This window comes from Trichechus manatus, unplaced genomic scaffold (genome assembly GCF_000243295.1).
Source record: "Trichechus manatus latirostris isolate Lorelei unplaced genomic scaffold, TriManLat1.0 scaffold00004, whole genome shotgun sequence".
Classification (NCBI taxonomy): Eukaryota; Metazoa; Chordata; class Mammalia; order Sirenia; family Trichechidae; genus Trichechus; species Trichechus manatus.
In genome coordinates, this window is record NW_004443940.1 from 19,883,497 (window position 1) to 19,908,358 (window position 24,862).

Consider the following 24,862-nt stretch of genomic DNA (forward strand, 5'->3'; position numbering starts at 1 on the left):
GTATTCCTTCCATCTTCTCTTGATGCTTCCTGTGCCGTTCAATATTTTGCTAATAGAATTCTTCAGTATTGCAACTTGATGCTTAAATTTTTTCTTCAGTTCTTTCAGCTTGAGAAATGCAGAGCGTGTTCTTCTCTTTTTGTTTTCTAGCTCTAGGTCTTTGCACATGTCATTATAATACTTTACTTTGTCTTCTTGAGCTGCCCTTCGAAATCTTCTGTTCAGCTCTTTTACTTCATCATTTCTTCCATTGACTTTAGCTACTCAGCGTTCAAGAGCAAGTTTCAGAGTCTCTTTTGACATCCATTTTGGTCTTTTCTTTCTTCCCTGTCTTTTAATGACCTCTTGCTTTCTTCCTGTGTGATGTCCTTGATGTCATTCCACAACTCGTCTGGTCTTCGGTCATTAGTGTTCAGTGCATCAAATCTATTCTTGAGATGGTCTTTAAATTCAAGTGGGATATACTCAAGCTTGTACTTTGGCTCTTTAGCTCTCATCTTTGGTCTAGGGTAAATGTTGACCTTTAGGTTAGTTTTTATTTTTTAATAGAATTATTAATTCATGGATTTAAACATACTTGATTTGATGGGTTTCATAAATTGCCGTTATTATACTTTTAGAAACTCAGATTGCCCTACCTTTGGCCATTGGGAGCATCTTCAAGTTGGCCCCCTTTTTTTTTGTCATTGCCTAGTCTTGGGATATACCTGCTATCTGGTGTGACAATATGTTCCAGGCTCATCTTCTACGTTTCCTGCCCCAGACCTGGAATTAGCCATTTCTCCAAGAAACTCTGGTTTCTTTTAGTAAACAATGGAATTTTAAGCCCAAATCAGAGTACTAGGAATATTCATAGCTATTAAATTAGTCATTGTTTCCAGGTTTCTTCAGTAGAGAGAGCTAGAGATTTCATATGTCTCTCTCTCTCCGTGCGCGGTGCACGCATATGTGTGTGTAAAATATGTAATGAGTTCATACTGATACTTCTAACTCAAATTCAGGACTACAGGATTTTATATTTAAACTTCTATATCTGTGTCTCCTGTCTTCCAAACCAATAATTCTAGTTTTTAGGGGAAAGAATTAGAATATCTCATAACTCATTTATTTTATCCTACAGTACACATATAACTGTCTCAGAATAATCATGTTAATACTACCACACTAATATAAATTACTGATAACATTAAAATTTTTTCCTTTTTCTCATTTTCCCCCGTAGTCATTTTTAAGCAGATGTACAATATCTACTTTATCAGAGCATATAGTCATTACATGAAATACGCTCTCTTTTAATCTTCACCTAGTCTGAGTTCTAAAAATAACTACAGTATATGTTTCATGCTCTCCATGAGTCCTTATGTTGCTGTCTCCCTAGTCAATTGATTACCTAAAACTTGATCTCTATAGTATATTTCTCAGGAAGGGATCATGGGAACAATATCCCCAAGTTTTGCCTGTTGATAACATTTTGTGTCCTTTTTACCCAAAAGTCAGTTTTGCTGGTATAAAGTGTTGACTCACATTTCCTTTTCTTAAGTATCCTAAATATGTTATTCTACTTTTCTTCTGGCATAAAATGTTGTTATCAAAGCCTGATGATAATGTAGTGTTCTTTCCCTTATAAGTCACTTGCTGTTTTTGGCTGGATGCCAAAAGGATTTTTTTTTTTTCTTTTTCTTTTAAGCCAGTAATTTTACTACAACATCTTTTGATGTTGGTTGTACTGGGATGATATTCTAGGAATGCAGTGTACTCTTTAATATGTACTTTTAATTCTTTTTTATTTTAGGAACATGTTCTTAAATTATAGTTTTTAGTATATGTTTGTTCCCTTGTTTTGGTTTTCTTCTTTGTATTATCCATATGTTGGATTTCCTTTGTCTTCATTATTTGTCACTTTCTCTCAAATCCTTTCTTTCTTTCTTCATTTCTCTTTGATTTAATAAAAAATTTGTTCCTTTTAATCTTCTGTTTTCTCTTAAGACATCATCTGTTGTGTTCATTCATTTGTGTTCCATTCTAGTTTAGTATTCATTTCTGAAATATTTTCTTTATAATTCTTCTGAGTTCTGCTACCTCATTTCTGAGTTCTGATGATTCTGATTTATGTTGTTCTTTCATTTCTTAAATCATTTTCTTAATGCTTTTTATTAGTTCATATTGAAATTGTTACAGTTTTAATCTGTTTTATGTACATGTCTTTCTGGCATGCTTTTGTTGTTTGTTAGGAATGTTATGCCTCTCACTATTTCCTTATACTAACTTTGATATGCCCTCTATATGTTTGTGTTGCTTGTTAGCAAATCGGTCTTACTGAAGATTTAGAAGGAGGGTGGTTCAGGTTAACTTTCCTAACTTCACCGAGCAACCTCTTCTGTTGTTTTCATGTGTAGTAGTGTTAAAATATATGGCAGCTTGTTTTCTGAGATTTCTCTCCTGTGTTGATCTGGACTTTCTCTTTTGGTTCTCTCTGTCATTCTCTCCTATTCAATTTTGACCCCACTCTCGGCACTTTTTTCTTCAGCGAGGGGCCCTGTCATGGAGGGAGCCCTGGCTGTTCGGCCCTTTCAGACCTTCCTACTGCAGGCCCGGCACACTGTCTCACTAGACAGGTGGGCAAAACCCCTCTCCATTTCAGGTGCCATTCTCAGTTGGCCCTCCAAGCTTTCCAATGAATACCTGCCGGCTGTTTTGGAATTCTCCTTTTTTTAGGTATCTCAGGGCCCAAATTGCTTCCTTCTGTTTTCTTCTGCACAAATGCAGGTATTGTGGCTGTTGGTGGTTTGTTCTCACCCTTTTATATTTTGAGGTTTATGGAGAAACTTGTCACCTACTTCTATTTTAAATGTTGCCCATGGGTTTTTGGTTTTGCTGTTTCATTGATCTGTATGTTTTATGTGAGGATTTAGAAAGATTAAAAAACTACGTTGCCACCACCACTAACTTTTCAGAATCAGGAATGCTATCTGTGATCATGGTAATGATAAACACCTTTAGTTTGAAACAACTTTTTTTATATATGGTGGTGACTGTTATAAACAAATAGTTCTGTGGATTAGAGGATTTTCTTTATAGAAACATACCAGTTGATAACTTTCACATACCAAAACGTACAGATAAGGAAATGTTTATACTTCTAGTAGGTATGTCTGTCTTTCCTTTTTATTTTTATTCTGTATACAAATGTCAGATTGTAGAAAGCTATCAAATTCATGAAGTTTGCAGAGGATAATGATGAGCATGGAACCATGGTGGCACAGTGGATAAGAGCTCAGCTGCTAATCAAAAGGTCAGCAGTTCGAATCTACCATCCACTCCTTGGAAACCCTAAGCGGGAGGGGAGCAGTGCTACTCTGTCCTATAGGGTCTCTGTGAGTCAGAATTGACTCGATGACAATGCTTCTGGTCTTTGTTTTTTAATAATGAGCATGCCTCATGGAGGAGCCCTGGTGGCACAGTGGTTCAGAGCTCAGTTGCTAACCAAAAGGTGGGCAGTTTGAATCCACTGGCTGCTCCTCGGAAACCCTACGGGGCAGTTTTATTCTGTTGTACAGGGTCGCTATGAGTCGGAATCAACTCGACAGCAACAGGTCTGGTCTTTGTTTTTTAATAATGAGCATGCCTCATGGAGGAGCCCTGGTGGCACAGTGGTTAAGAGCTCAGCTGCTAACCAAAAGGTCAGCAATTTGAATCCACCAGGCACTCCTTGGAAACCCTATGGGGCAGTCCTCCTCTGTCTTACAGGGTCACTATGAGTCGGAATCGACTCGATGAAAATGGGTTTGGTTTTTTTTTTTCCTGCCTCATGGAAGGTGCGAGTAATCTCAATAGGTTATGTAACTGTCAGCAACCAGGGCCATTCTCTTTAGGGTTGTTTCTCTCTCTCTCTTTTCTGCCTTTCTTCAGGGCATTGTCATTAACATTTCTCCCTTCATCACTCACCATAGTTTTTGTGCCTTTATCTTAGTGTCATGTCTTGACCTTGATCATCTCATGACTGTACTTCAATCTCAGTTCATTTCGGAAGGAAAAACTAGCTGCGTAAATATGAGAGATGTCTTCATATATGCAAGTTTAGATTTTTAAAAGGCTATTATTTCTTTGTATTTTGCAATAACAACATAATTTTGGATTTGATGTTTTTAGCTTCTTATTTGTAAGTGCTACACTGACAGAATGGCTTGTAACTAGAAAATGTATTAACACAGTTTTTTTTCCATAAAGTTCTTCAGTTAGTAGGGCATGCTTTGATAACTTTAAAAGGCTGCTGAAAGCCCAGGTGTAACATTCCATTTTCATTATGTTGGTCTGTGACATGAACGTTTTCCTAGAAGAACCGAATGAATGCATTTTCTTCTCCTACCTCTCATTACCACATTTTATCTGAGTCCATTTTTATTGATGATTATCTGTGTCTCCCTACTTTTTAATACAAAATTTCTTACTGCAGAATTCCAGTTGAAATCCCAGTCAGCTTTTCCTTTCAGTTAAAAAAAGAACTACTGTCACATTTAGGTAACTTCCAAGTATATTTCGCTATTCTTGATTGACCTAAACGTTTGCCCTTAGCGTCTGTGCTGTGTCAGTGAAATTATTTATAAGCTTGTTCCTGTGTAGATTTGCTGTCACTCTGTACTTATTCTGGCTCCTTGTTTTATGTATTGTAGTACAAGATACTTGTATCATGGCAGAGTACAGATTTGTTATTTTCATACACTAAAATGTTTATTTTAATCATTTTGGTTATCTTTAAAAATCACATTATTTTGTTTTTAAATAAATTTAAAATCCTGTAATTGAGTATGAAATTTGTGTCTTATCTTTCAAATGTATTCAGTCAATAGTGTTTACTGAGCCACTACCATATGCCAGGTTCAGTGCTAAATATTGTAAAGAAAGTAAACCAGTGTAATATTAACTTCCGAGCTACATGTTTTCTGTGTTTAAAATTATTTTCCACATTTACAGTCTGCAATGAACTATCACCCTTGCATTCTAAATGGCCAAATTTGGATTTTATTTCCTATCAATATCTTTCATCCTTTTTGTTGTCTTGCATCCTTGCCTAAGAATCCATGAGTTTCTCTTCGGAAACTACAGTTGTGAGAAGCTAACTTGCCCAAGATCACAGAGCTCTCTGTTTGCCAAAACAAGGATTCAGACCCTTCTGTGTGCCTCTTCTACTGTGCAGTGTTGCTGTGGCTGTTAATATGCAGGGTCGAGTCTGACTTGGAATTAAATTCTGAACCCATCTAATTAAAATACTGTTTTAGACATACAGGTATTTTAGATATTATCATTTTATTTTGAATCATATAAGTTTGACCCTGTCTATTCTTGACATAATACTATTTTCAAAAGAATCCATACAACATCATAAAAGAAACTTAAGTTTTCCTTTTATCCTTTTCTATATAAGCTGATGCAAAAACTAGCAATAATATTTTGCGTTTTTATAATTTTTGTATTGAGGAGATAGTGTATTTTTTTATTTGGTTCGTTTTAGAGATGTTTTTACATATACAAAGCATGCTATTTATTTTCAGTACAACTCAATCAATCCAAGAATGAAGTATCTTTAAAAGAGGTCAGCTTATTAAGAACACGTCACGCATACTTCCTCAGTCATACGAAGCAAAACTGCATGTATTACTCACTATTTGACAAACATAACTGAGCCCAAGCTTCTGTCTTTCTCACTCCAAGGTGAGAAGGCTCCATTGTCATTTGAATAGTTTGTCTCTCAGTCCCTTCACCATTTCCTTGCTGTTCTCCCCTCTGGGGAGATCCTTCACCACACTTAAGGCTCCCATTGCCCTGTAGTTCTCATTCCCTCTCCCTGATCACATAGATGAAGAGCTGATACATTCATGAACTTCCTGTGCTTTCGAGGCAGTGTGCCCTGTAGAAACCTTGGTTTTCAGAGTCAAACTGCAGCTCTCTTATTAACTTTGCAACCAATGGCAACTGACACCATCTCTCTGACTCTCCTTTTCCTTATCTCTTGAATGTAGCCATGAATTTTAAATACCAAATTTGGATTTTATTCGGTGTTAATAGCTTTCATCCTTTTTGTTATCCTGCATCCTTTCTATCTTTGGAATATGGAGAAGATGAAATAAGACAGTATATAAAAAGTGATTAGCATAGCACTCTATTTTATTATTATTATTGGTGGAGTTATTCTTTCCTGAACCTTATGCATACTAAAGTGTTATTTAATCTTTAAACTTTTATGGTATCTTTAATTATGACATGCAGGACATTTTCCTCTCTTAAATGAATTTCAGCCAACAATAACCAGGGGCGGACATTTGGTTGGGACAGCACATGAGCCACTGACCTTGGCTAGCATTTTAGAGTTATCTGGGATTGGTAGTGGGAGAAGGGATGATATGGTGGGGCACAGGAGGGCTGCGTATGGTGCATGGTCTTATTCTCCTCTCTTCCCCTTTCTCTTGGTGGAACTACTGAGCCTATTGCAGGGGGAGTCTCACAAACTGTTAAAAATGAGAAAGCCTGGGACCCTTCTCCCTAGCCCTTGAACCTAACTTACCCTAGGCCTAGACTGCCACCTGGCTGGGCCCCTCCTTTCAGGCTGTCCCTGTATGAATACAGGCCTACTCAGTATCACTTGGCCTCTCGGTTACGTGCCCTAAGGCTTCCTTTGTAAAACTGTAAGCTTTCTGCAGTGTGATATTTTGCCAGCATTCTGTTTGATTTTTTAATGCATAGTTTTAAAAAGTTTTCTGCACGCCTGTTACCAGCACAACTTTGAGCTAGCTGCTACACAAGATTCAAAAAAGTGTAAAATATATGAAATGGTTCCTTTTGATTAAGCTTACAGTGAAAATGAGGACATATAACCAAAAGTCAGAAGCAAATAGGAGGCAGAATGTTACAGGAGAAGGGTTGGCTGAGCTGGGGCTGGGAAGGGGCCGAGATGGTAGGATCAAAGGGGGCTGAGATACCACTCAGCTGGAAGGAATCTGGAAAACTGGGATAGCATTTGGTCTAGTTCTTCAAAGGTGAGTATAGTTGGGAGGAAAAAATTGTGACTCGGTGAAGAGTGTAGATTTTAGGCAAAGGATGTAAGTGAAGTTATAGAGCTGGGAAAATGCAGGGCAGGTTTTAGTTTGAACTCAAAGTACATGAGGGAATATTGTAGAGGATAGCGCTAGAAGAATCTATAAGTCAGATCCTGCCCTCCCCTCACCCCCTCACTCAAAACTCACCTATGGCTTCTTAGTTAGAGAAAAAGCCAGTCCCTATGAGTTGGAATTGCCTCAAGGGCAATGGCTTTGGTTTTGGTTTTGGATAATGGCCTGGCTTGTGGTTAAGCGCTCGGCTGCTAATCAAAAGGTCGGTGGTGCGAACCCACCAGCCACCCCAGGGGAGATAGATGCGGCAGTCTGCTTCCATAAAGATTACAGCCTTGGAAACCCTAAGGGGGCAGTTCTACTCTGTTCTGTAGGGTCCCTATGAGTAGGAATAGACTTAATGGCAACGGGTTTGGTTTTGGTTTGGTTATAGTGGCCTATAAACTACTACACAACCTTCCCTACCACCCCCACCTCTGTTTCCTTCTACTCTCTTCCTTGTTCCTCCTTCTCTAGCCACACTGGTTCCTGTTGTTCCTTGATAGTGCCGAGCACGCTCCCACCTGTCCTCCCAGATGCCTCTGTGCTCACTCCTCACTTCCTTGAGGTCACCTTTGTCAGAGAAGCCTTTCCTAACTCAGTATCACACATCCTTCTACTCCTGCCACACCCCCTTTCCCTTACCTTGTTGTATTTGTCTTCATAGTACTTATCCTATATACTTGCTTATTTATCGCCTGGTCTTCTGCAAGGGAGAGGATTTACTCACTGCTGTATCCCCGGCACCCAGGACAGTGCCTGGCACATAGCTGGTGATCAAATATTTGTCAGTCAGAAGAAGAAAAAACGAGAGCAGGAAGGAGGGTGTGAGTGAGGGAAGGGGTTGGAAATAGATCCTACAGGATCTTGGGTTCCAGGCAGGGGAGTAAAAATTAAACTCATTTGTCAGTGGGTAGCCACTGAAAGGTTTGAACAGGGAGTGAAAGCAAAAGCATTTAGTTTGAGGAAGATTAGTTTGGCAATGATGTGTTGCATGGATATTTTAAAAGTGGATATTGACCCTCCTCCCCACTCCCCAATCCAGCACTCTGGAACATAGCTGTATGTGCTTTGTTTGTCTTTAAATAACTATTTATTTTGAAATAGTTTGACTTACTAGAAGTTGGTAAAATAAAATAGCAAATTCTCTTCATGTACCCTTCCCCCAACTTCCCCTAATGATAATGGCTTGTATAATCACTTTACATTGTCAAATCTAGGAAAACGACCTTGGTACAATACTGTTAACTCAAGTACACCTTATTCAGATTTCATCAAATTTTACGTGTGTTTTTTTTATGTATAGTTTTATGAAATTTTATCACTCGTGTATTGGTGTTATTAGTTGCCATTGAGTCAGTTCTGACTCATAGCGACCCAAAGTGTGCAGAGTAGAACTGCACTCCATAGAGTTTTCAAGACTGTGACCTTTTGGAAGCAGATTGCCAGGCCTTACTTCTGAGGTGCCTTTGGGTGGGTTTGAACTGCCAACCTTTCAGTTAGTAGTGCAGCACTTAACCATTTCCTTTTTCAAATCCACCAGCAGCTCTTTGGAAACCCTGTGGGGCAGTTCTACTCTGTCCTCTAGGATCGCTGTGGGTCTGGATCGACTTGATGGCAACTGGTTATATCTGATTTTGATGTTTTTGGCAAAGTGTTAGAGAATATTTTTTCTAAAACCACTCCCCTGGTTCTTGGTCTCCTTTCACTGACATATGAATAAAGTGGATAGCGTCTTTGTCTTTATTCTTTGGCATTGTGTTTCTTGTAGGGTAGCTTTTCTTTTCTACATTAAAGATGGTTGTAAATAATATTTCACCAGTGTTGACAAACCATATTATTTACCAGGTCCTAATTTTATATTTTAATTTTTAAATCAGTATATTACATTATTCTTTATCTCTATTGGTATTTGTCTCCTTAGTAACCCTTCATATCCTTTCTGATAGTAAAATACTTCTATAAGACTATTAACAGGATTCTAAATTGTTTTTTTTTGCCTGTCCAGCCCTACCAATTACAAGTAATGTGTCAATAATTTCAGAATTGGTAAGGGTGGTGGATGGGAAAGAGATTAACTAAATTGTTTAAAGCCTTTTATTGATTCTTTTAATAACTTCAAACATTTTTAGATATTCTACTAACCATATTATTTCCCTAAAAGCTTACCTTATTAGTTTTTACAAATTATGGGACATATTTGTCTTCATTCAAGTTGTTTGTAGACTTTCCAAACAAAGTGTTAAAATTTAAATCTTCCAGTTTAATTTCTGCAGCTGTGCTCTATGTTCTGTATATATGCTGTATATACTTAAATGTTGCTGGTGTTCAGGGTGGTAACTGATGGTCATCAATAGGATGCTGGATTAATATGCAGGCCTATGTATGATAGCTGAAGAAGAACAAAGGTCTGTCTGAATATGCTTGATATATTTCTTACAGGTTCTGAGTTCTATCCGGACGGAATGGAACCCACTGGATGTTCATTTTGGCACCAAACAGCCTTATCAGGTGCTCACAGTAGAGGGCTCCATCAGTGGAGACAAAGAGCCCATGGCTGACAGCTGTGTTTATGAGTGTGTTCGGAACAAGATCCAGTGTGTGTCACTCACCAGAATACCACTAAGATCGAAGGCCATCAGCTGCTGCAGGAATGTTACTGAAGACAAACTGATTCTAGGCTGTGAAGATTCTTCGGTAATTCTTTATGAAGCTCACCGTAGAGTGACGCTCTTAGTCCAGGCTGATCTTTTGCCTTCATTAATAAGCTGCCACCCAAGCGGCGCCATTCTGATAGTTGGCAGCAACCAAGGGGAGCTGCAAATTTTTGATATGGCTCTGTCCCCTATTAACATCCAGCTCTTGGCTGAAGACCGCTCACCCAGGGCAACGCTGCAATTCAATAAATACTTTGATGTTGCCAGTAGTCTTGTTCAGATGCAGTGGATAGCACCTCAGGGTGTTTCTCAGAAGCCTGAAAGTGAGGACATTTATGATCTCCTCTTCCTTAGGTTTGACAGAGGACCTTTGGGTGTGCTTTTGTTTAAATTTGGTAAGTCAAGGAAGTTGGTGAGTAAGTAATTAAAGTATTTATTGGTACTGACATTATAATTAAGGTAATAAAACTGTTTTTGGAATGCAGTTTTTCTGTTTGCATACTTATTCCCGTAAATGTGCTTGGCTTTCAATCATTTCATATATTTTCCTCAATAAAGCTTTGTGGGTGGTTTCTAAATGTTGAAGGAACACTAGATATTGAAGAATCCAGAAATTGCATTAATTTGTCCATTGCCATGATTAAAAAGCCTGAGCTTTCAAACTTGATGCTTTCCAAAATAAACTGTCTTACTAAAATAAACAAACTGTAAGACATACTATGTGAATATTTAAAAGGTGCTTACAATGTCCATTAAAAAGCTCTGTGTTGTAGGAATATAATACTTTTTCTATAAAAATTATTTTAGATTATAGGTGTCTATTACTTCCCAGATTGGAATTGTGCAAAACAAATATTCTAAAAGTAGGAAAAGCAGATGTTTAGTTAGAATTTACTGAAGCTATTTATATAATTTATTGCTTTTGTTTCCCTTTTGGATAAAATATTCAAAAGAATTTATCAATATCTCTGAAAGTTATACATTAATTTTGCCCATTTCAACCAGGATACTTTAAAAAGAAATTTTAATATTATGAGTCATTTGTCTTTTGTAAGCTTATGTTTTACATTACTGGCTATGCCCTGAAATATGTGATACACTTTGTAAGTACTTTTGTATAATTTAACATTCTTGAGAGAACCTCATATAGATTTAAAAAAAGATTTCAATTAATGCATATGATAGCTACTTGCAAACATAGAAAAGTAAATACATTTTAAAACTCCTTACAGGATTTGACTCTGAGGTAGAGAGTTTTAAGTTTTTTTTATGAAATTGTAGTGTTTGTTAAACGGCTGCCAGTTGACTTTTTTTTTTAATGGATCTATTTGACTCTAAAGTTGAACACATGAAAACAACCTAGTAAAAATGATTTGATTAACCTGAAAGATATAATGAATATAATGTGACAGCTATGTTCTTTCCACTTAATAAAAATGCAACTAAATCTATTCGTAATGTCAATACTGTCCAAGAAAAAAATGTTTGTAATCTCATTTATTATGAGATAATCCAGGTCTACTGTGCCCAACTACATGTTTAACAGTTCTACGTCTTCATGCGCAACACTAATTAAAGTGGATGTTTGATGTTTCGCATGTCTGTTAAAACACACACAGACACACGTGCATGCCTGCACACACACACATACACACTCACATCCTCTAAATTACCTATTTACCTGTCAAACAGAAGGCTATCTGCCTACGTACACCTAGCTTTTCTTTAGTCTTCCCTTGTGGGCCTACTCACAACAGCTTTGCAAAAAGCACAGCTTTCTCTTCCTATCTCTAGCACATTTGCTTTCTTACTAAAGTAAACAGGCTCACTGTAGGGATTTAGAGGGCTTCCTGCTAATTGCCAGCTTGTAAACTTAATTGGACTGTCTCCCTGGGCACTGTTCCTAAATCAATTAGGCAATGAGTTGGCTGTCACCTCTTTTTTCCAAGAAGGTCTCTTGGAAGAGAATTATCCAATCGAAGTCAAGCATTCAAATGAAAAGGTGGTAATTTCTGCCACTGACATTTATCATTTAAGTTTTATTTTTAATATGACTCTTAAGTTTTATAGGATAGGGAAAATTTACAGTCTTACAGGCTCTCTTAAAGATCTAAATATGGAGTTTCAAACAACTGTTTTAAAATTTTTGGTTCTCATTTTTAATTTATTATAAGATTAATGTTTATTACAAATTATGTATTTTTCCTAAGAAGAGTGGGTTCTTTGGAACAGTAGATTCCAGCTAGTAACTTTTTTTTTATTTTTTAAGAAAATCCGGTTTAAAGAACAGATTTTCTTAGGATTTGCTACTAAATACATCCAAAAAATTTAATATACTTCTTGAATTAACACAGTGCTGATTCTGGGCATCCATGTGGAATTTTCATGTATAATTCAAGTTACTGCATATATAAACAGGTAGTTGCATGTGCGGTTTCCCCACTAGGGAGTATTTATGAGATTTTTTTTCAGATGCTTGTTATGCAAGCCTTTGGAAAATTTGACATGAAAGGTGTAGCTTACGATTTAGGAAGCTGAGAGATACAGATCATAGTTTAAAATAGAATGCTGTCATATATGAACATTGCAGTGGCTGGTGCCAATAGGCTAAGATTTTTGGAGTTTGACTCTTAGATTAGGTCAGTTAATGTCATGCTGAAGGAAAACTTTGTTCCAAGACTACAGCTTTCCATTCTTAATCCTGACTAATCACTGCACAAGTGCATGGTCACACAGGCGTTAGAGGCCATTGCCTCTGTTATTGGAAGAACAATGCAAACAGCACATCATCCTCAGGAGGAAGCAAGAAGTATAATCCTCCCACATGGAAGTCAAAGGTACTGTTTTATATGGAGCAATATATATTCAGAAGTTCCTTACCTGACAATCATTATCATATTTCCACACATAAGGCTGAGACTAATTTTAACAAGAGGCCCTAATTATTCTACTGAGTTATTAAAGCTCATTCGTTCTTACCTGTACCTTTTGCAACCTTTACTGCACTCTTTAAACTCACATGACCAGCTCCCTGCCTTCTCAACAGAGGATCTCACATTTAATTGGAACTTCATTAAGTTCCTTTGCTCTTCAACACCCTACCCATCAACCAACCAACCAACCAGCCACTTATCTACATTTTATTCTGTTTTTCAAAATTGTTTTGGCTACTCTAGATTCTTTGCATTTTTATATGAATTTTGAAACCAGCTTGTCAGTTTCTATAAAAACAGCTGGTGAGATTTTGACTGGTATTGAATCCAACTGGATGTTAAATCTATAAATCAGTTTGGAGAGGAATGACATCTTAACAGTATTGAGTCTCTCAATTCATGAACAGTTATCTCTCTCCCTTTATTTAGGTTTTCTTTCATTTCTCTGCTAGAAAAAGATGTGGCAGTCTGCTTCCATAAATTAGGTACAGCCTTGGAAACCCTATGGGGCGGTTCTGCTCTGTCCTGTAGCATCACTATGACCTGGAATCAGCTTGACAGCAATGGAGGTTTCATTTGTCTCAGCAATGTTTTAGAGTTTTAAATGTAAAGATCTTGTGCATATTTGGTTAAATTTATCTCTAAGTATTTCATGCTTTTGGATTCTATTGTAAATATTTTTAATTACAATTCTTAATTGTTCATTTTAACTACATAGAAATAAAATTTTAAAATACTGACCACATATCCTGCAACCCCATTAAACTCATTTCTTAGTATTAGGAACTTTTTTGTAGTTCCTTAGGATTTTCTACATAGATGATCATGAAAGCTACAAATACAGTTTTATATCTTCTTATCCAACCTGTATACCTTTTATTTCTTTTTCTTCCCCTATTGCACTGGCTAGGACCACCAGTGTAGTATTGAATGTAAGTGATAAAAGAGGACATCTTAGCTTTGTTTGAAATCTTAGGTGGAAAATATTATGTTACCAGGTTGAGGCAGCTCCCTTCCATTCCTAGTTTTCTGAGATATATTATCTTGAGTGGATGCTGAATTTTTTCAAATGCTTTTTCTGCATCTATTGAGATCATTATACAGTGAAATCTGTGAGTGTTAGAACTCAGTGGGGCTGCCTTGTTTTTATGGGTCTCGCAAGTTTTCCGCCTTTGACGGTGCAATCTTACCACTTTTCTTTTACCTGTTTTGGTGGAAAATGTTTGAGTTTTCTTTCTATGATGGATTTCCGCCTTACACAGGTTCTGGCTTTCACAGGTTTTACTGTATGTTTTTTCTTTTTGCCTTTTGGTATATGGTGACTTTTATTGACTGGTTTTTAGATATTTAAACAACCCTGCACTTCTGGAATAAATCTCACTTGTTCATGATGTATTATCTTTTCTGTATATTGCTAAACTTGCTAATATTTTATTATGGATTTTTGCATCTGTTTGTGAGAGATGTTGATCTTTAGTTTCTTTAATTATGTCTTTCTCTTATTTTGATATCAGTGTAATGCTAGCCTCAAAAAAAAAAATGAGTTGGTAAGCATACCTTCTCTTATATTTTCTGGAAGAGTCTTGTAGACTTGATATTATTTCTTCCTTTAATGTTTGATAGAATCACCAGTGAAGCCATCTGGATATACAGGGTGTGTGTGTGTGCTCTGTTCTATTGTGGTCAGAGAATACATTCTGTATGATTTCAAAACTTTCATATTTGTGGAGGCTTGTTTTCATCACCCAGAGTGTGCTCTATCCTGGTGAATAATATATGCACACTTCAAAAAGAATGTGTATTCTTTTGCTTGGTGGAGTGTTTTATAAATGTCAGTTAGGTCAAATTCATCAATAGACGTGTTTTACTGATTTTCAGTTTATATGTTTTCTCAATTAGTGGGAGAGAAGTGCTGAAATTTTCAACTATAATTGTAGATTTGGCTTTTTATCCTTTTCATTCTGTCAGTTTTTGCTTTATGTATTTCAGAACTCTGTTATTCAATACATTTAAAGTTGTTATTTTTTAAAATTAATTGGTCTTATAAGAGTATAGAATTTTAGGTTGATTTCTTTTTTATTTCAGCACTTGAAAAATATCTTACCATTGTCTTTTGGTTTGCATATTTTCAGATGCAAAATCTGTAATCCTTCTTACCTTTATTTCTCTGTACATCATGTATCTTTTTTCCCATGGCCGCTTTTAAGATTTTCTCTTTATCACACCTTTTGAACAGTTTGATCATGTTGTATGTTAGCTTAGTGTGTTTCATGTTTATTTTGCTTGGAGTTTGTTGAACTGCTTGGATCTGTGAATATATGGCAGCATCACATTTTGAAAAATTTTAGCCATTATTTCTTCAAAAATTTTTTCTACCCCCCAGTCTCTGTCTTTCTTCTCCTTCTAGGTCTTCAGTTATGCTCTTATAAGACAACTTCTATTGGCCTATAGATTACTGGAGCTTTTTTAATATTTGTTAGTCATTTTTCTCTTTCTGCTTCAGTCTGGATAGTTTCTGTTGCTATATTTTCAACTTTACTAATCTTTTCTTCTGCAGTATAATCTCATTCAGTGAATTTCTCATTTCAGATATTGTATTTTTAATCTTCTGAAGTTTCTTTAAAATAGACATAAATATTTGTGTGTGTATGTGTATATATATATATGTCTTCCATTACTCTCTTCTTTATGCACATGTTTTCCTTTACATACTTGAGCATGTTTATAATAGTTGTCTAAAAGCCTCATCTCATGCTCCGTCATCTGTGTTATTTCTGTTTATATTTCCATTGACTGATTTTTGTCTTAGTTATGGGCCACATTTTCCTGCTTCTTGGCACATCAGATAATTTTGATTGGATCCTGAATATTATGAATTTTATATTTTCAAATGCTGAATTTTGTTTGTTTTTTTCAAATAGTGTTGGACTTAGTTCTGGCAGGCATTTAAATTACTAGATTAACTGATAGTTTGATACTTTCAAGGTTTATTTTTAAGCTTTGTTATATCTTTGTTGTTATTAGTTGCCTTCCAGTCAATTTTGACTCATAGTGACCCCATGTGTACAGAGTGGAACTGCTTCATAGGGTTTTCAAGTCTGTGACCTTTTGGAAGCAGATTACTAGGCCTGTCTTCCAAGGCTCCTCTGGATGGTTTTGAACTGCCACACTTTCAGCTAGTAGTCGAGCACTTAGCCACTTGAGCCACCCAGAATAGCATTTATTCTGGGATAGTTCAACCATGCTTCTAAACTGTGACTTTTTTGGGTATTTACTGAATATTCTGGTATTTAAGGAGGATTCTCTACCCTGAGTGGTCAAAACATGAATGAATCCTAGCTGTCTATGATCTCTGGGAATTATTTATCTTATAGCTTCCTTGTTATTTTGTCCAACCTCATGAAGTTTTGTACAGCTTAGTATTTATCAACAGATTCAAGGGGACTGCTATGTACATTGTTGGAGTTCTCTCTTTACATCTCTCTGCTCTCTGGTTCTCTGCCTTACAAATTCCTGCTGCCTCAACTTCCTATAACTTTATTCTTTGTCTCTTTAACTCAGCAAGATTACTTTGCTCTGCTTGACCCCCACCCCCACCAGCACCACAGCCTAGAAAGTTCCTCTAGACAGAAAGAGGGCAATTCTGAGTCTTAAACCTAGTTTGTTTCCTTTCGTTCAAGGTTATAGTCCTTTGCTGCTCGCTCTCCAGTATCTCACCATAATCACTTTATTTTGTCCAGTGTTCTAGTTGTTTACAGTGAGAGTGTAAGCTTGGTTTCAGTTACTCCATCATCATGTCATGAAGCAAAAATCTGATAATGGACTTCTATTTTGTATTAATAAAATCTAAAAATCTAACTTTAAACAAAGTCAGAAGCAAAAGGTTCAGGGTAACTCCAAATTTTAGACAAATAGTAATAAATCTGGGCCCTACTAATACAAAGTTTTAATGACTCTAACAAATACATTTTTATTAAGTAAAAATAAGTTATTTTTGAGTATGTAAGTCACAGCATCTCATTTGTTAACTTTATTTTTTATTAAAATCTATGTATCTTAATTTGTAATTTATCTTGTATTTAAACAAAATGAATTATCCTTAGACTGTTTGTTTCCTTAATTATTTGACACTTTGGGCATTTTAGTGGCTCTCTTATTGTTTATGCTGATGTGCACAGCAAAATGTGCTCTATGAAACTACAGATATGACCTGAACTACTCTGGATGATACTTTTCCTCTCAACAAGTCAGTTCTTTCTCTTGCTTAAGGTATAGGTAGAGACAACAAATTTCAGATATTTTCTGTTTTCTGCAAAGTTCCTACAGGTTAATATTGCTGCCAAGGAACTACCCAGATTTATGAGGACTTCTAGTACTGACTAGAGGTTCTGGAAGGCTTTTGGACAGTAACATTTGTTGATTCTACCAACACACACACACAAAAAAAAAACAGTAAAGTTTTACTGCTTAGTATAGTCAGGGCAATTCTCCAGATTCCCTATCAAGTTGAGTTCTGTTTGATACTAGCAGAAGTCCTTATTTTAATGTGACTAGAGTTAATATGAAGGATTTTAGCATCTTTCTCAAGAACTAATACGTATATATATATATTTTAAATCTTGAAACCTATAACTATTCTAGTTAAATGATGATGATAGTAATAAAAAGAACAATTGCAGTAATATTTTATAGTACTTTATAGCTTACAAAGTAATTTCACATTTCCTCATTTAGTTTTACAGTTACTTGTACTGAAATGTTTAGTAGTCTCAAATCAGTAAATGTGTTTTGCTGAAGAAAATAAGATTTATAGCCAGCCATTTTTATATTTAAAATTAAAAATCTGCTTAAAAGTCTTAGTACTTATTGTCATTTAATTACACAGAAATTGTTAGTTTTACATGAGATCAGCCATCTTTAAAGACGATAAAACCAGAACAGAATGCCCTCTTCCCCTTTGGTCCTCTAAGATTAGAGGTGGGTTTTCTTTTATTTTAAAAGGATAACAAATATATTTGTATTGTACCAAGATGTTTTATAGCAAATATTTGCTGTGAATGCAATCAATAGTAGGATTGCTTCTGATCATTTCTTACTTCAGCAGAAGAGAGTAACTGCCAAGTACCAATTTAAACTAAACTGGTATGTGGTAACTATGAAGAAACGATCACTTCAGAGAACTCATTAATAAAAACAGGTTTAAAAGCATTCATATAATCACATTATTATCCATAATATTTGTCATGGATGTTTGTACTTTTTCCCCCCATTCTAATTAGCCCATTTTAAGAGCTGATTGCATGGGGCTGAAGACTGAGTGCAACTTAGAACTAATGATGCTGACAAGTAGGAATTGTATGTCTTTGTAGGTCTCAAATAGAGGCCTAGATGACTGATAGGAAAAGCAGGATTAGCGCTTGTGACCCACCTAAAAAATTCTTCTCATGTTTTTTCACTTTTAGTTTGGGCAGTTTCGTTATGTACGTGTAAATTAGTTAATAAGTACTGAAGGATAAGTATAAGCTAAATGGAAGTGGTGGGTGGTATTTAAAATGAACATTTAACCACAGAGCCATGTCATCCTTGCCCCAAAATATCCCACATTTATAGCACAGTTGCAAGAAATAATTACTGGTTTTTACTTTATGGAAAAGTTAACTCTGTTATTGTTATTCTACTTTTTATTTTAAAACATTCACCAAGTTTTATATTTTTTGGTGACAGGTATCTTTACACGAGGACAGCTGAGCCTGGTGGACATAATCTTCCAGTACATTCAGTGTGATGAGATCTGTGAGGCAATAAACATCCTAAGCAGCATGAACTGGAACACTCTGGGCCACCAGTGCTTTATCAGCATGAGCGCCATTGTAAACCATCTTCTCAGACAAAAGCTCACTCCAGAGAGAGAAGGTCAGACTTGAGATAGTTTTCATAAATGGGTTATGTATATACATGAAGTACATTTTATTGAGTCAGTTTTTTTTCTTAGTTAATGTTTTCGTATTATGTTATCAAAGATTAAAAGACAAAAATATTAATGCTTTATTAAAGCCGAAAGAATCAGGTATCAAATAATCACTCCCATATCATACCTACTGTGTAGTATTTGTCAACAACTTTTCTGTATATGGTTATTTTGGAACTCACGATACAGTCATTGTACATTTGAGTCTAAGCTTATGTGTGGAATATGCTCAGATTTCAAACTTTAATGAGGAATTTCATGTACTCACTAGAGTCTGGTAGACAAAGGACCCCAAACAAAGGTCCTTATTTCTCCTTCACTTTAGATATCAACATTTTTCTCTTATACTTAAAGTCCTTACCCAGACAATAGTCCTTTCCAGTCACTTTAAAAAAAAAATTTTTTTTGCCAGGTTTGCAGCCCAGGCTGCTCCTTGCTGTTTCAGTTCTTTTAACTTGGGACTTGTCCTGACTCAGAGTCCCACGATAAGTATTTATTTACTGTATTCTTATGCAAATAGCGTGGTTTGCTAGCATAGTGCACTTATGAAAATCCCTGCTGGGGATGGGGGGAGGGTGTGGCTGGTAACAAACGCATTATTTGTGTAAAACTAGTGTGGTGAGAGTTGAATGTGCTTTTGAGAGGAAGTCCAATTCATCTGTGAACATTCCGTTATTTCTACAATGGGGAAATGCCTGGCACCATGCTTAGCACACAGTAGGTACTCAATGAATATTAGTTAAAAATAAAAAGAAGAGTATAATTTGAAGATTTTAAGGTACTATGTATTACTGCAATATTTCTGCCTGCAGGGCTATCTCAATTATTTTTTAGTATTGGTACATTCTCAAGATTGAGTACCTACAGAAAAAAAAAAAATACAGAGTCCCCAAAGAATCATGTTATGGTATACACTATCTAAACTTACAGTTGAAGAAGAAATATGAAGAAGATAAAATACTGACTCTCACTCAGGACACTGAGGAACTGCTAGCACCTTAGTGAATTTGTGTTGTAAGAAAGATTATTAGGGACTTCACAAATGGGTGTTAGCAGATTCTTGCCTTAATAAAGGATATTTTCACGGAAACCTACAGAAGAGACAGAGAAATAAAAAGCTTGTGTGGTACTAGGCTATTAAAATAAAAAGGCTTGCATGATGCTGGATTATCAGAATATGTACATTTTAAGTAGATATGTGCATTTTTCCCCAGGTAACTGCACAACACGTTTCTCAAACATTCAGAATTCTTCTCCTTTGGGATGTATTCTATCTGAATCTAACAAATTTGACATGGTAATTTATTTTTCTTTTATTAGTGGAACCCAGTGAGCTCTTTTATTTGTCGCAGCTTTGTGCTTATCTTGGAGATCTGCATTTCTGTCTTAAACATCAAGCTGGGCTATCTAATGAATCTATAACTGTGCTGGGAGTTACCCGTATTCCAAGTCGGCTTGAACATTTCAGATATACGAAACATGCGGTCAAGAAAACAAGCAATGGCAAGAGAATCTGGCTTGTTTTCACAATAGCATTGCTGTATTCAATTTTAATCTAAATTGACTGCCACTCTGAAAAAAAATACCCCCAAAGTTCATCTTACTTTACTGTCTAGATTTTAGATTTAAAAAAGTAATTACCAACAGCTTAGCCAAGTCCATGGCAATTATTCTGATGAGATATTTAATACTTTCAAACCCAAAATATGCCTAAAACTGAAGAGTTTTGCTGTAAGGAATTGTTTATTCAACCCAGTGCTTCTTGTTGTGCACCATCGAGTCCATTCTAACTCATAGTGACCCTATATGACAGAGTAGAACTGCCCCATAGGGTTTCCTAGGCTGTAATCTTTATGGAAGCAGACTCTCCACATCCTTTCTCCTGCAGAGCAGCTGGTGAATTCAAACCGCCAACCTTTCGGTTAGCAAGCCAGTGCTTATCCCTTGTGCTACTAGGGCTCCTCACCCCAGTGCTAAACCAAAACAAAAAAACCAAACCCATTGCCTTCGAGTCAATTCCGACTCAGCAACCCTATAGGATAGAGTAGAATTGCCCCATGGGGTTTCCAAGGAGCAGCTGGTGAATTCTAACTGCTGACCTTTTGGTTAGCAGCTGAGTTCTTAACCACTGAGCCACAACTCAGTGCTAGTAGCATAAAAATCAGTGGAGTCTTAAACTGTGAACTGTAGTGTTCTCATACATACTAATAACTCTCACCGTTATGGTAATCGCTTAACTTCCAGGTATTTCTGGGAAGAAACACATTGTGAAATAGGCAAAATGAGCCTTTCTCCTGCCAGGACTGGTACCTCAAATACCAGGTACTTAATGTTCCCACAGTCTCTAGCCCTCTGGGTTATCAAAACCTGCTCTCCAGTTCTTGTTGCCCAGGAAAGTATCAGTTGACTGAGCAGTTTCACATGTCATCCCTTCCAGGGTTATTAGTTAGCTTTCAGACTTTGACAAAACCAGAATCTTGTTGACGAGAGCAAGATTTAAGGAAGATAGAGGGAATGTCACTGTCATTTAAAAGACTGTAATAGATACCCTTACTCCAATATGGCTAATTTTATTTGTATTATTTTAAAAACATTTCTACTGTATTGACTGCAATTCACAGTGGGGAAAGGTTCATTTTCTCCTTCCAGCTAAAGAGAGCAAATGTTGTGCACAATGTGAGTTGATTTTACTGGAAATACTAGTTCAAACTGTGTTACTCTGATGAGTCACTGTTTTAATTACCCATTTGTGGTGAGAGGTTGGTTCATTACGGATTTCTTCAGTTTTGACAGCTTTTTGTTGCTCAGAGTCATTGTCAGCTTTGCCTCAAGTGAAAGTTTATACACAGGTTTGTTTTTGTACCAGCTGTCATATTTTAATTTCATCTTTCCTGCAACAAGCTCACATTTCATCCAAGTTTGAAAAACCTGACTGACTGCAAACATGAGTATTCTGTTGTAATTGAAGGAGTTTCACTTGTTTTAGTGCTGCTATGTTTGAATTCCACAGCACAGCTTGAGGCAAGCCTTGGAACCTTCTATGCTCCAACAAGACCACTCCTGGATACAACTATATTGGAATATAGAGACCAAATCAGCAAATATGCAAGGAGATTCTTCCACCACTTGCTCAGGTGAATGATATCTTTGAATGGATTAGTGTCAAACTAATCACCTATTTTAGAATCCATCTTCTTTAAATAGAATACTCCAGAATGAGGCTATTCATTTTCTAACAGCCCATCCCCTAAGAGAAAAACAAATCTCTTAATATTCTTTATTTAACTTGCTCTTTTTTTTTTTAAAGGAATATAATTGAATATTGTTTAGGGCTTTTCCATCATCACTTGAATATAACTGCCCCTTTAATATGGTGGCAAAAAGACCAGCTATGTAAAGTGAATTTTAAAGTATTAACTTGATTTGCTTCTAAGTACTAGAGAAATTGTTTAGTTTTAAAGGAAGCTAAAAATACGAATGCTCTGAGACAGTCATTGGTTTGCTTTATTTTCAGAATTACTGTAGAAAGATTTGTCCATTGTCCTGTAATATAATGCGGCAAGTTCCTTAGCTTTACTGTGCCTCATTTTCTCTGCTTTAAATGAGTATGATACTTTCCTTTAACTTCAGGGATTGTGTGGAAGAATTAGATAATAATGTCAAGAAATTACTCTGAGAAAAACATTGTGAAGTTGAGGGGCAAGTTTATACAGCATACTCCATTTATATAAAGGTCAAAAACATGATGAATGAGTGGTTGGATGGCTACTTAGTTTAGGGATACAAATATGGTAATACTATAAATAAAAGGAAGTGATTAACAGAAAATTCAGGATAGTTTCGGGGTAGGTGAAGAGAAATATGAAAGGAAGAGGCACATGGGAGCCTCAAGGTATAAGTAATGTTCCATTTCTTAAGATGAGTGGGGGTATATATGGTAGTGCATTAAATTATTACTCTTTTAATTGTGTGTGTACATTTTGAAATGTCTTATATATGATAGATTTTACAATAAAAGTAATAGAATTTTCAACTCCATGTACCAAAAGAAAGTATTACAGCAATGAGTTTATTATAGTTTTATTTTACTAATAATATAATCTGACTGTTAAAGTGTTTTTTACTCTTTCAAAAACTTTCATGTAAATTCTCCCTTCTTTTTTTTTTTTTTTTTTAAGAACAACCCTGTTAAGGGGCTTTTATCATTTGACTAATGAATAAACTGAGTGATGGTTAAGTGGCTTGCTTGGATCAAATAACAAGTTATTGGTGATGACAGATCTTAACCCTGATTTTCTTGATTGCCAGCTCCTTACTTTCTTAAAACTAATGGCCCATCACTGGTTGTGAATTTTTGTCGCTGTGAGTCGGAATTGACTCAATGGCAACTGGGTTTTTTTGTTTTTTGTTTTGTCTTGTAAAATAACTGGATATTGTCATCCATTTAAGAGTAGACTGATTGATGTTCTTGACTGACAAAAAAGGAGGGGGGCGGGCCTTCAGATTAGTCAAGGTTTATGGAGCCCCGTTGTTTTGTGGATATTGATATTCTATAAATAGGTTTCTATTTGTAAAGTGGCACTTTGAACTCTACCCAGCAATGAAACCTTTGGGAAACAGTCTTTCTAGAAGCTCAAAAGTATTAATATGTTGCAAGAGTTTTGATTTGTAATTGAATCTTAACTTCAGCATATTCTAAGAGACTCTTCACCCTGAATAAGGCAAATCTCGAGGAGTGTTGGGTCTGATGTCGCATTTATTTGGACTTAGGGCTTTGTTCTTTGCTACTATTTTGTTTTCTCTGTTTCTGGGTAAAATTAATGAATTCATCTCCTGCCTGAAAAGCCCCCAAAAGATTAACGTCAATGAAACAGGCATTTTGGAGGCATACTATTCGTGATCTCCGCCGTGTCTCTGGCCACTCTTTGTGCAGTGATTTGGTTCTGTATAAGTGTCACGTTTTGTAACCATTCCGCTGGCCCCAGGATGTTTATATTCTGCTGCCAACACAGTCTACTAATGTACAAAGGTTTTTTTTGCTCATTTTGTTTCTCAAATGCAGTTTTCTAATTTTTTTTTTTGGCATACTTTGGTGGGGCAATTAACTATTATTGTTATTATTATTGTTGTTCAACTATAGCTTTTTTTGTGTAGTTACATCTGGAATTGGACAATTTCCCTCCAAGTATACTAGCTTTATCATGTTTCTTTTTTTGCATGCTTTGCTACTATTTCTGTTACAGTGTTATTTGTTCTCCTTGTAACAGTAGGCTATACATAGCATTATGAAAAAAGAAAATGAAGTTCAGAAGAAATTATATGAGATAATTTAAGTTAGAACTATTCTTTTGTTTAAATCTGCTGCCAAGAAAGTCTCCACTTAGGTGGGAAAGAAACAGGCCAAATACCTTTATGTATCTGTACGGTGCTAGAATTGCATCATGCCTGCACTTTGGCTAGCCAATTCTTTAATCCTCTGAAAAGTTATTAGATAGTGGAATAAGTCCTAAACAGTAAAGACCAGCATAGGTAATTTCAAATTAAGATATATATTAATTTTCTTTTCACTGGTCCATACCGTTTAGATATTTAGAGGATTTTCTTTAAATTTGCCTGTTTTTTGTTTAAAGCAAAAGACTGATGAACTTTTTCTGTCATGAAATTTTAAAGTGCTTACATGGAGTTAGGTTAAACTGAAGGACAAAAATGGGGCTTCTGAAAGATGATTTCTTTGCTATTGCTAGTCTCTATCCTTAACCTAGTTTTTAAAAATTACATGTCTTATTCTCTACTTCTTGATCTTTGTCCTTAAAATGACATGTCTCAGAGATACGAAAAAAAAAAAAAAAAAAGATTAGATTCCTAGCCAGTGATTTCATGTAAGAGGTTGAAAAAGATACATATATCTTTGGGACTTGGTCACTCCAAATGGTCAATGGTTCACTGAATGTTAACACCAGAAGAAGACAGAGCGGCATCTATGGCACTCATTTTGCAGATGAAGAAAAGGAGCCCCACAGAGGATAGGGCTGTACCTAAGATCATTCACTGGTAAAGCTGAGGTAGAACTCAGATTGTCTGAGTCCACGTTGGATACTTTTTTTTTTTTTTTAATATTTTATTGTACTTCAGGTGAAGGCTTACAGAACAGATAGTTTCTCA

The 24,862-nt window shown here is 36.0% G+C and overlaps 1 protein-coding gene across 1 annotated transcript in view; it reads left to right on the plus strand.

Moving 5' to 3' along the window:
- WDPCP (WD repeat containing planar cell polarity effector) overlaps nt 1–24,862 on the plus strand; it is a 294,162-nt gene that overhangs the window by 87,267 nt on the left and 182,033 nt on the right. The window contains exons 12-14 of the mRNA XM_012555700.2: nt 9,585–10,194; nt 18,457–18,645; nt 21,711–21,834. Of these exons, the coding sequence (XP_012411154.2) occupies nt 9,585–10,194; nt 18,457–18,645; nt 21,711–21,834 (923 nt within the window). The remainder of the gene's footprint in view (nt 1–9,584; nt 10,195–18,456; nt 18,646–21,710; nt 21,835–24,862) is intronic.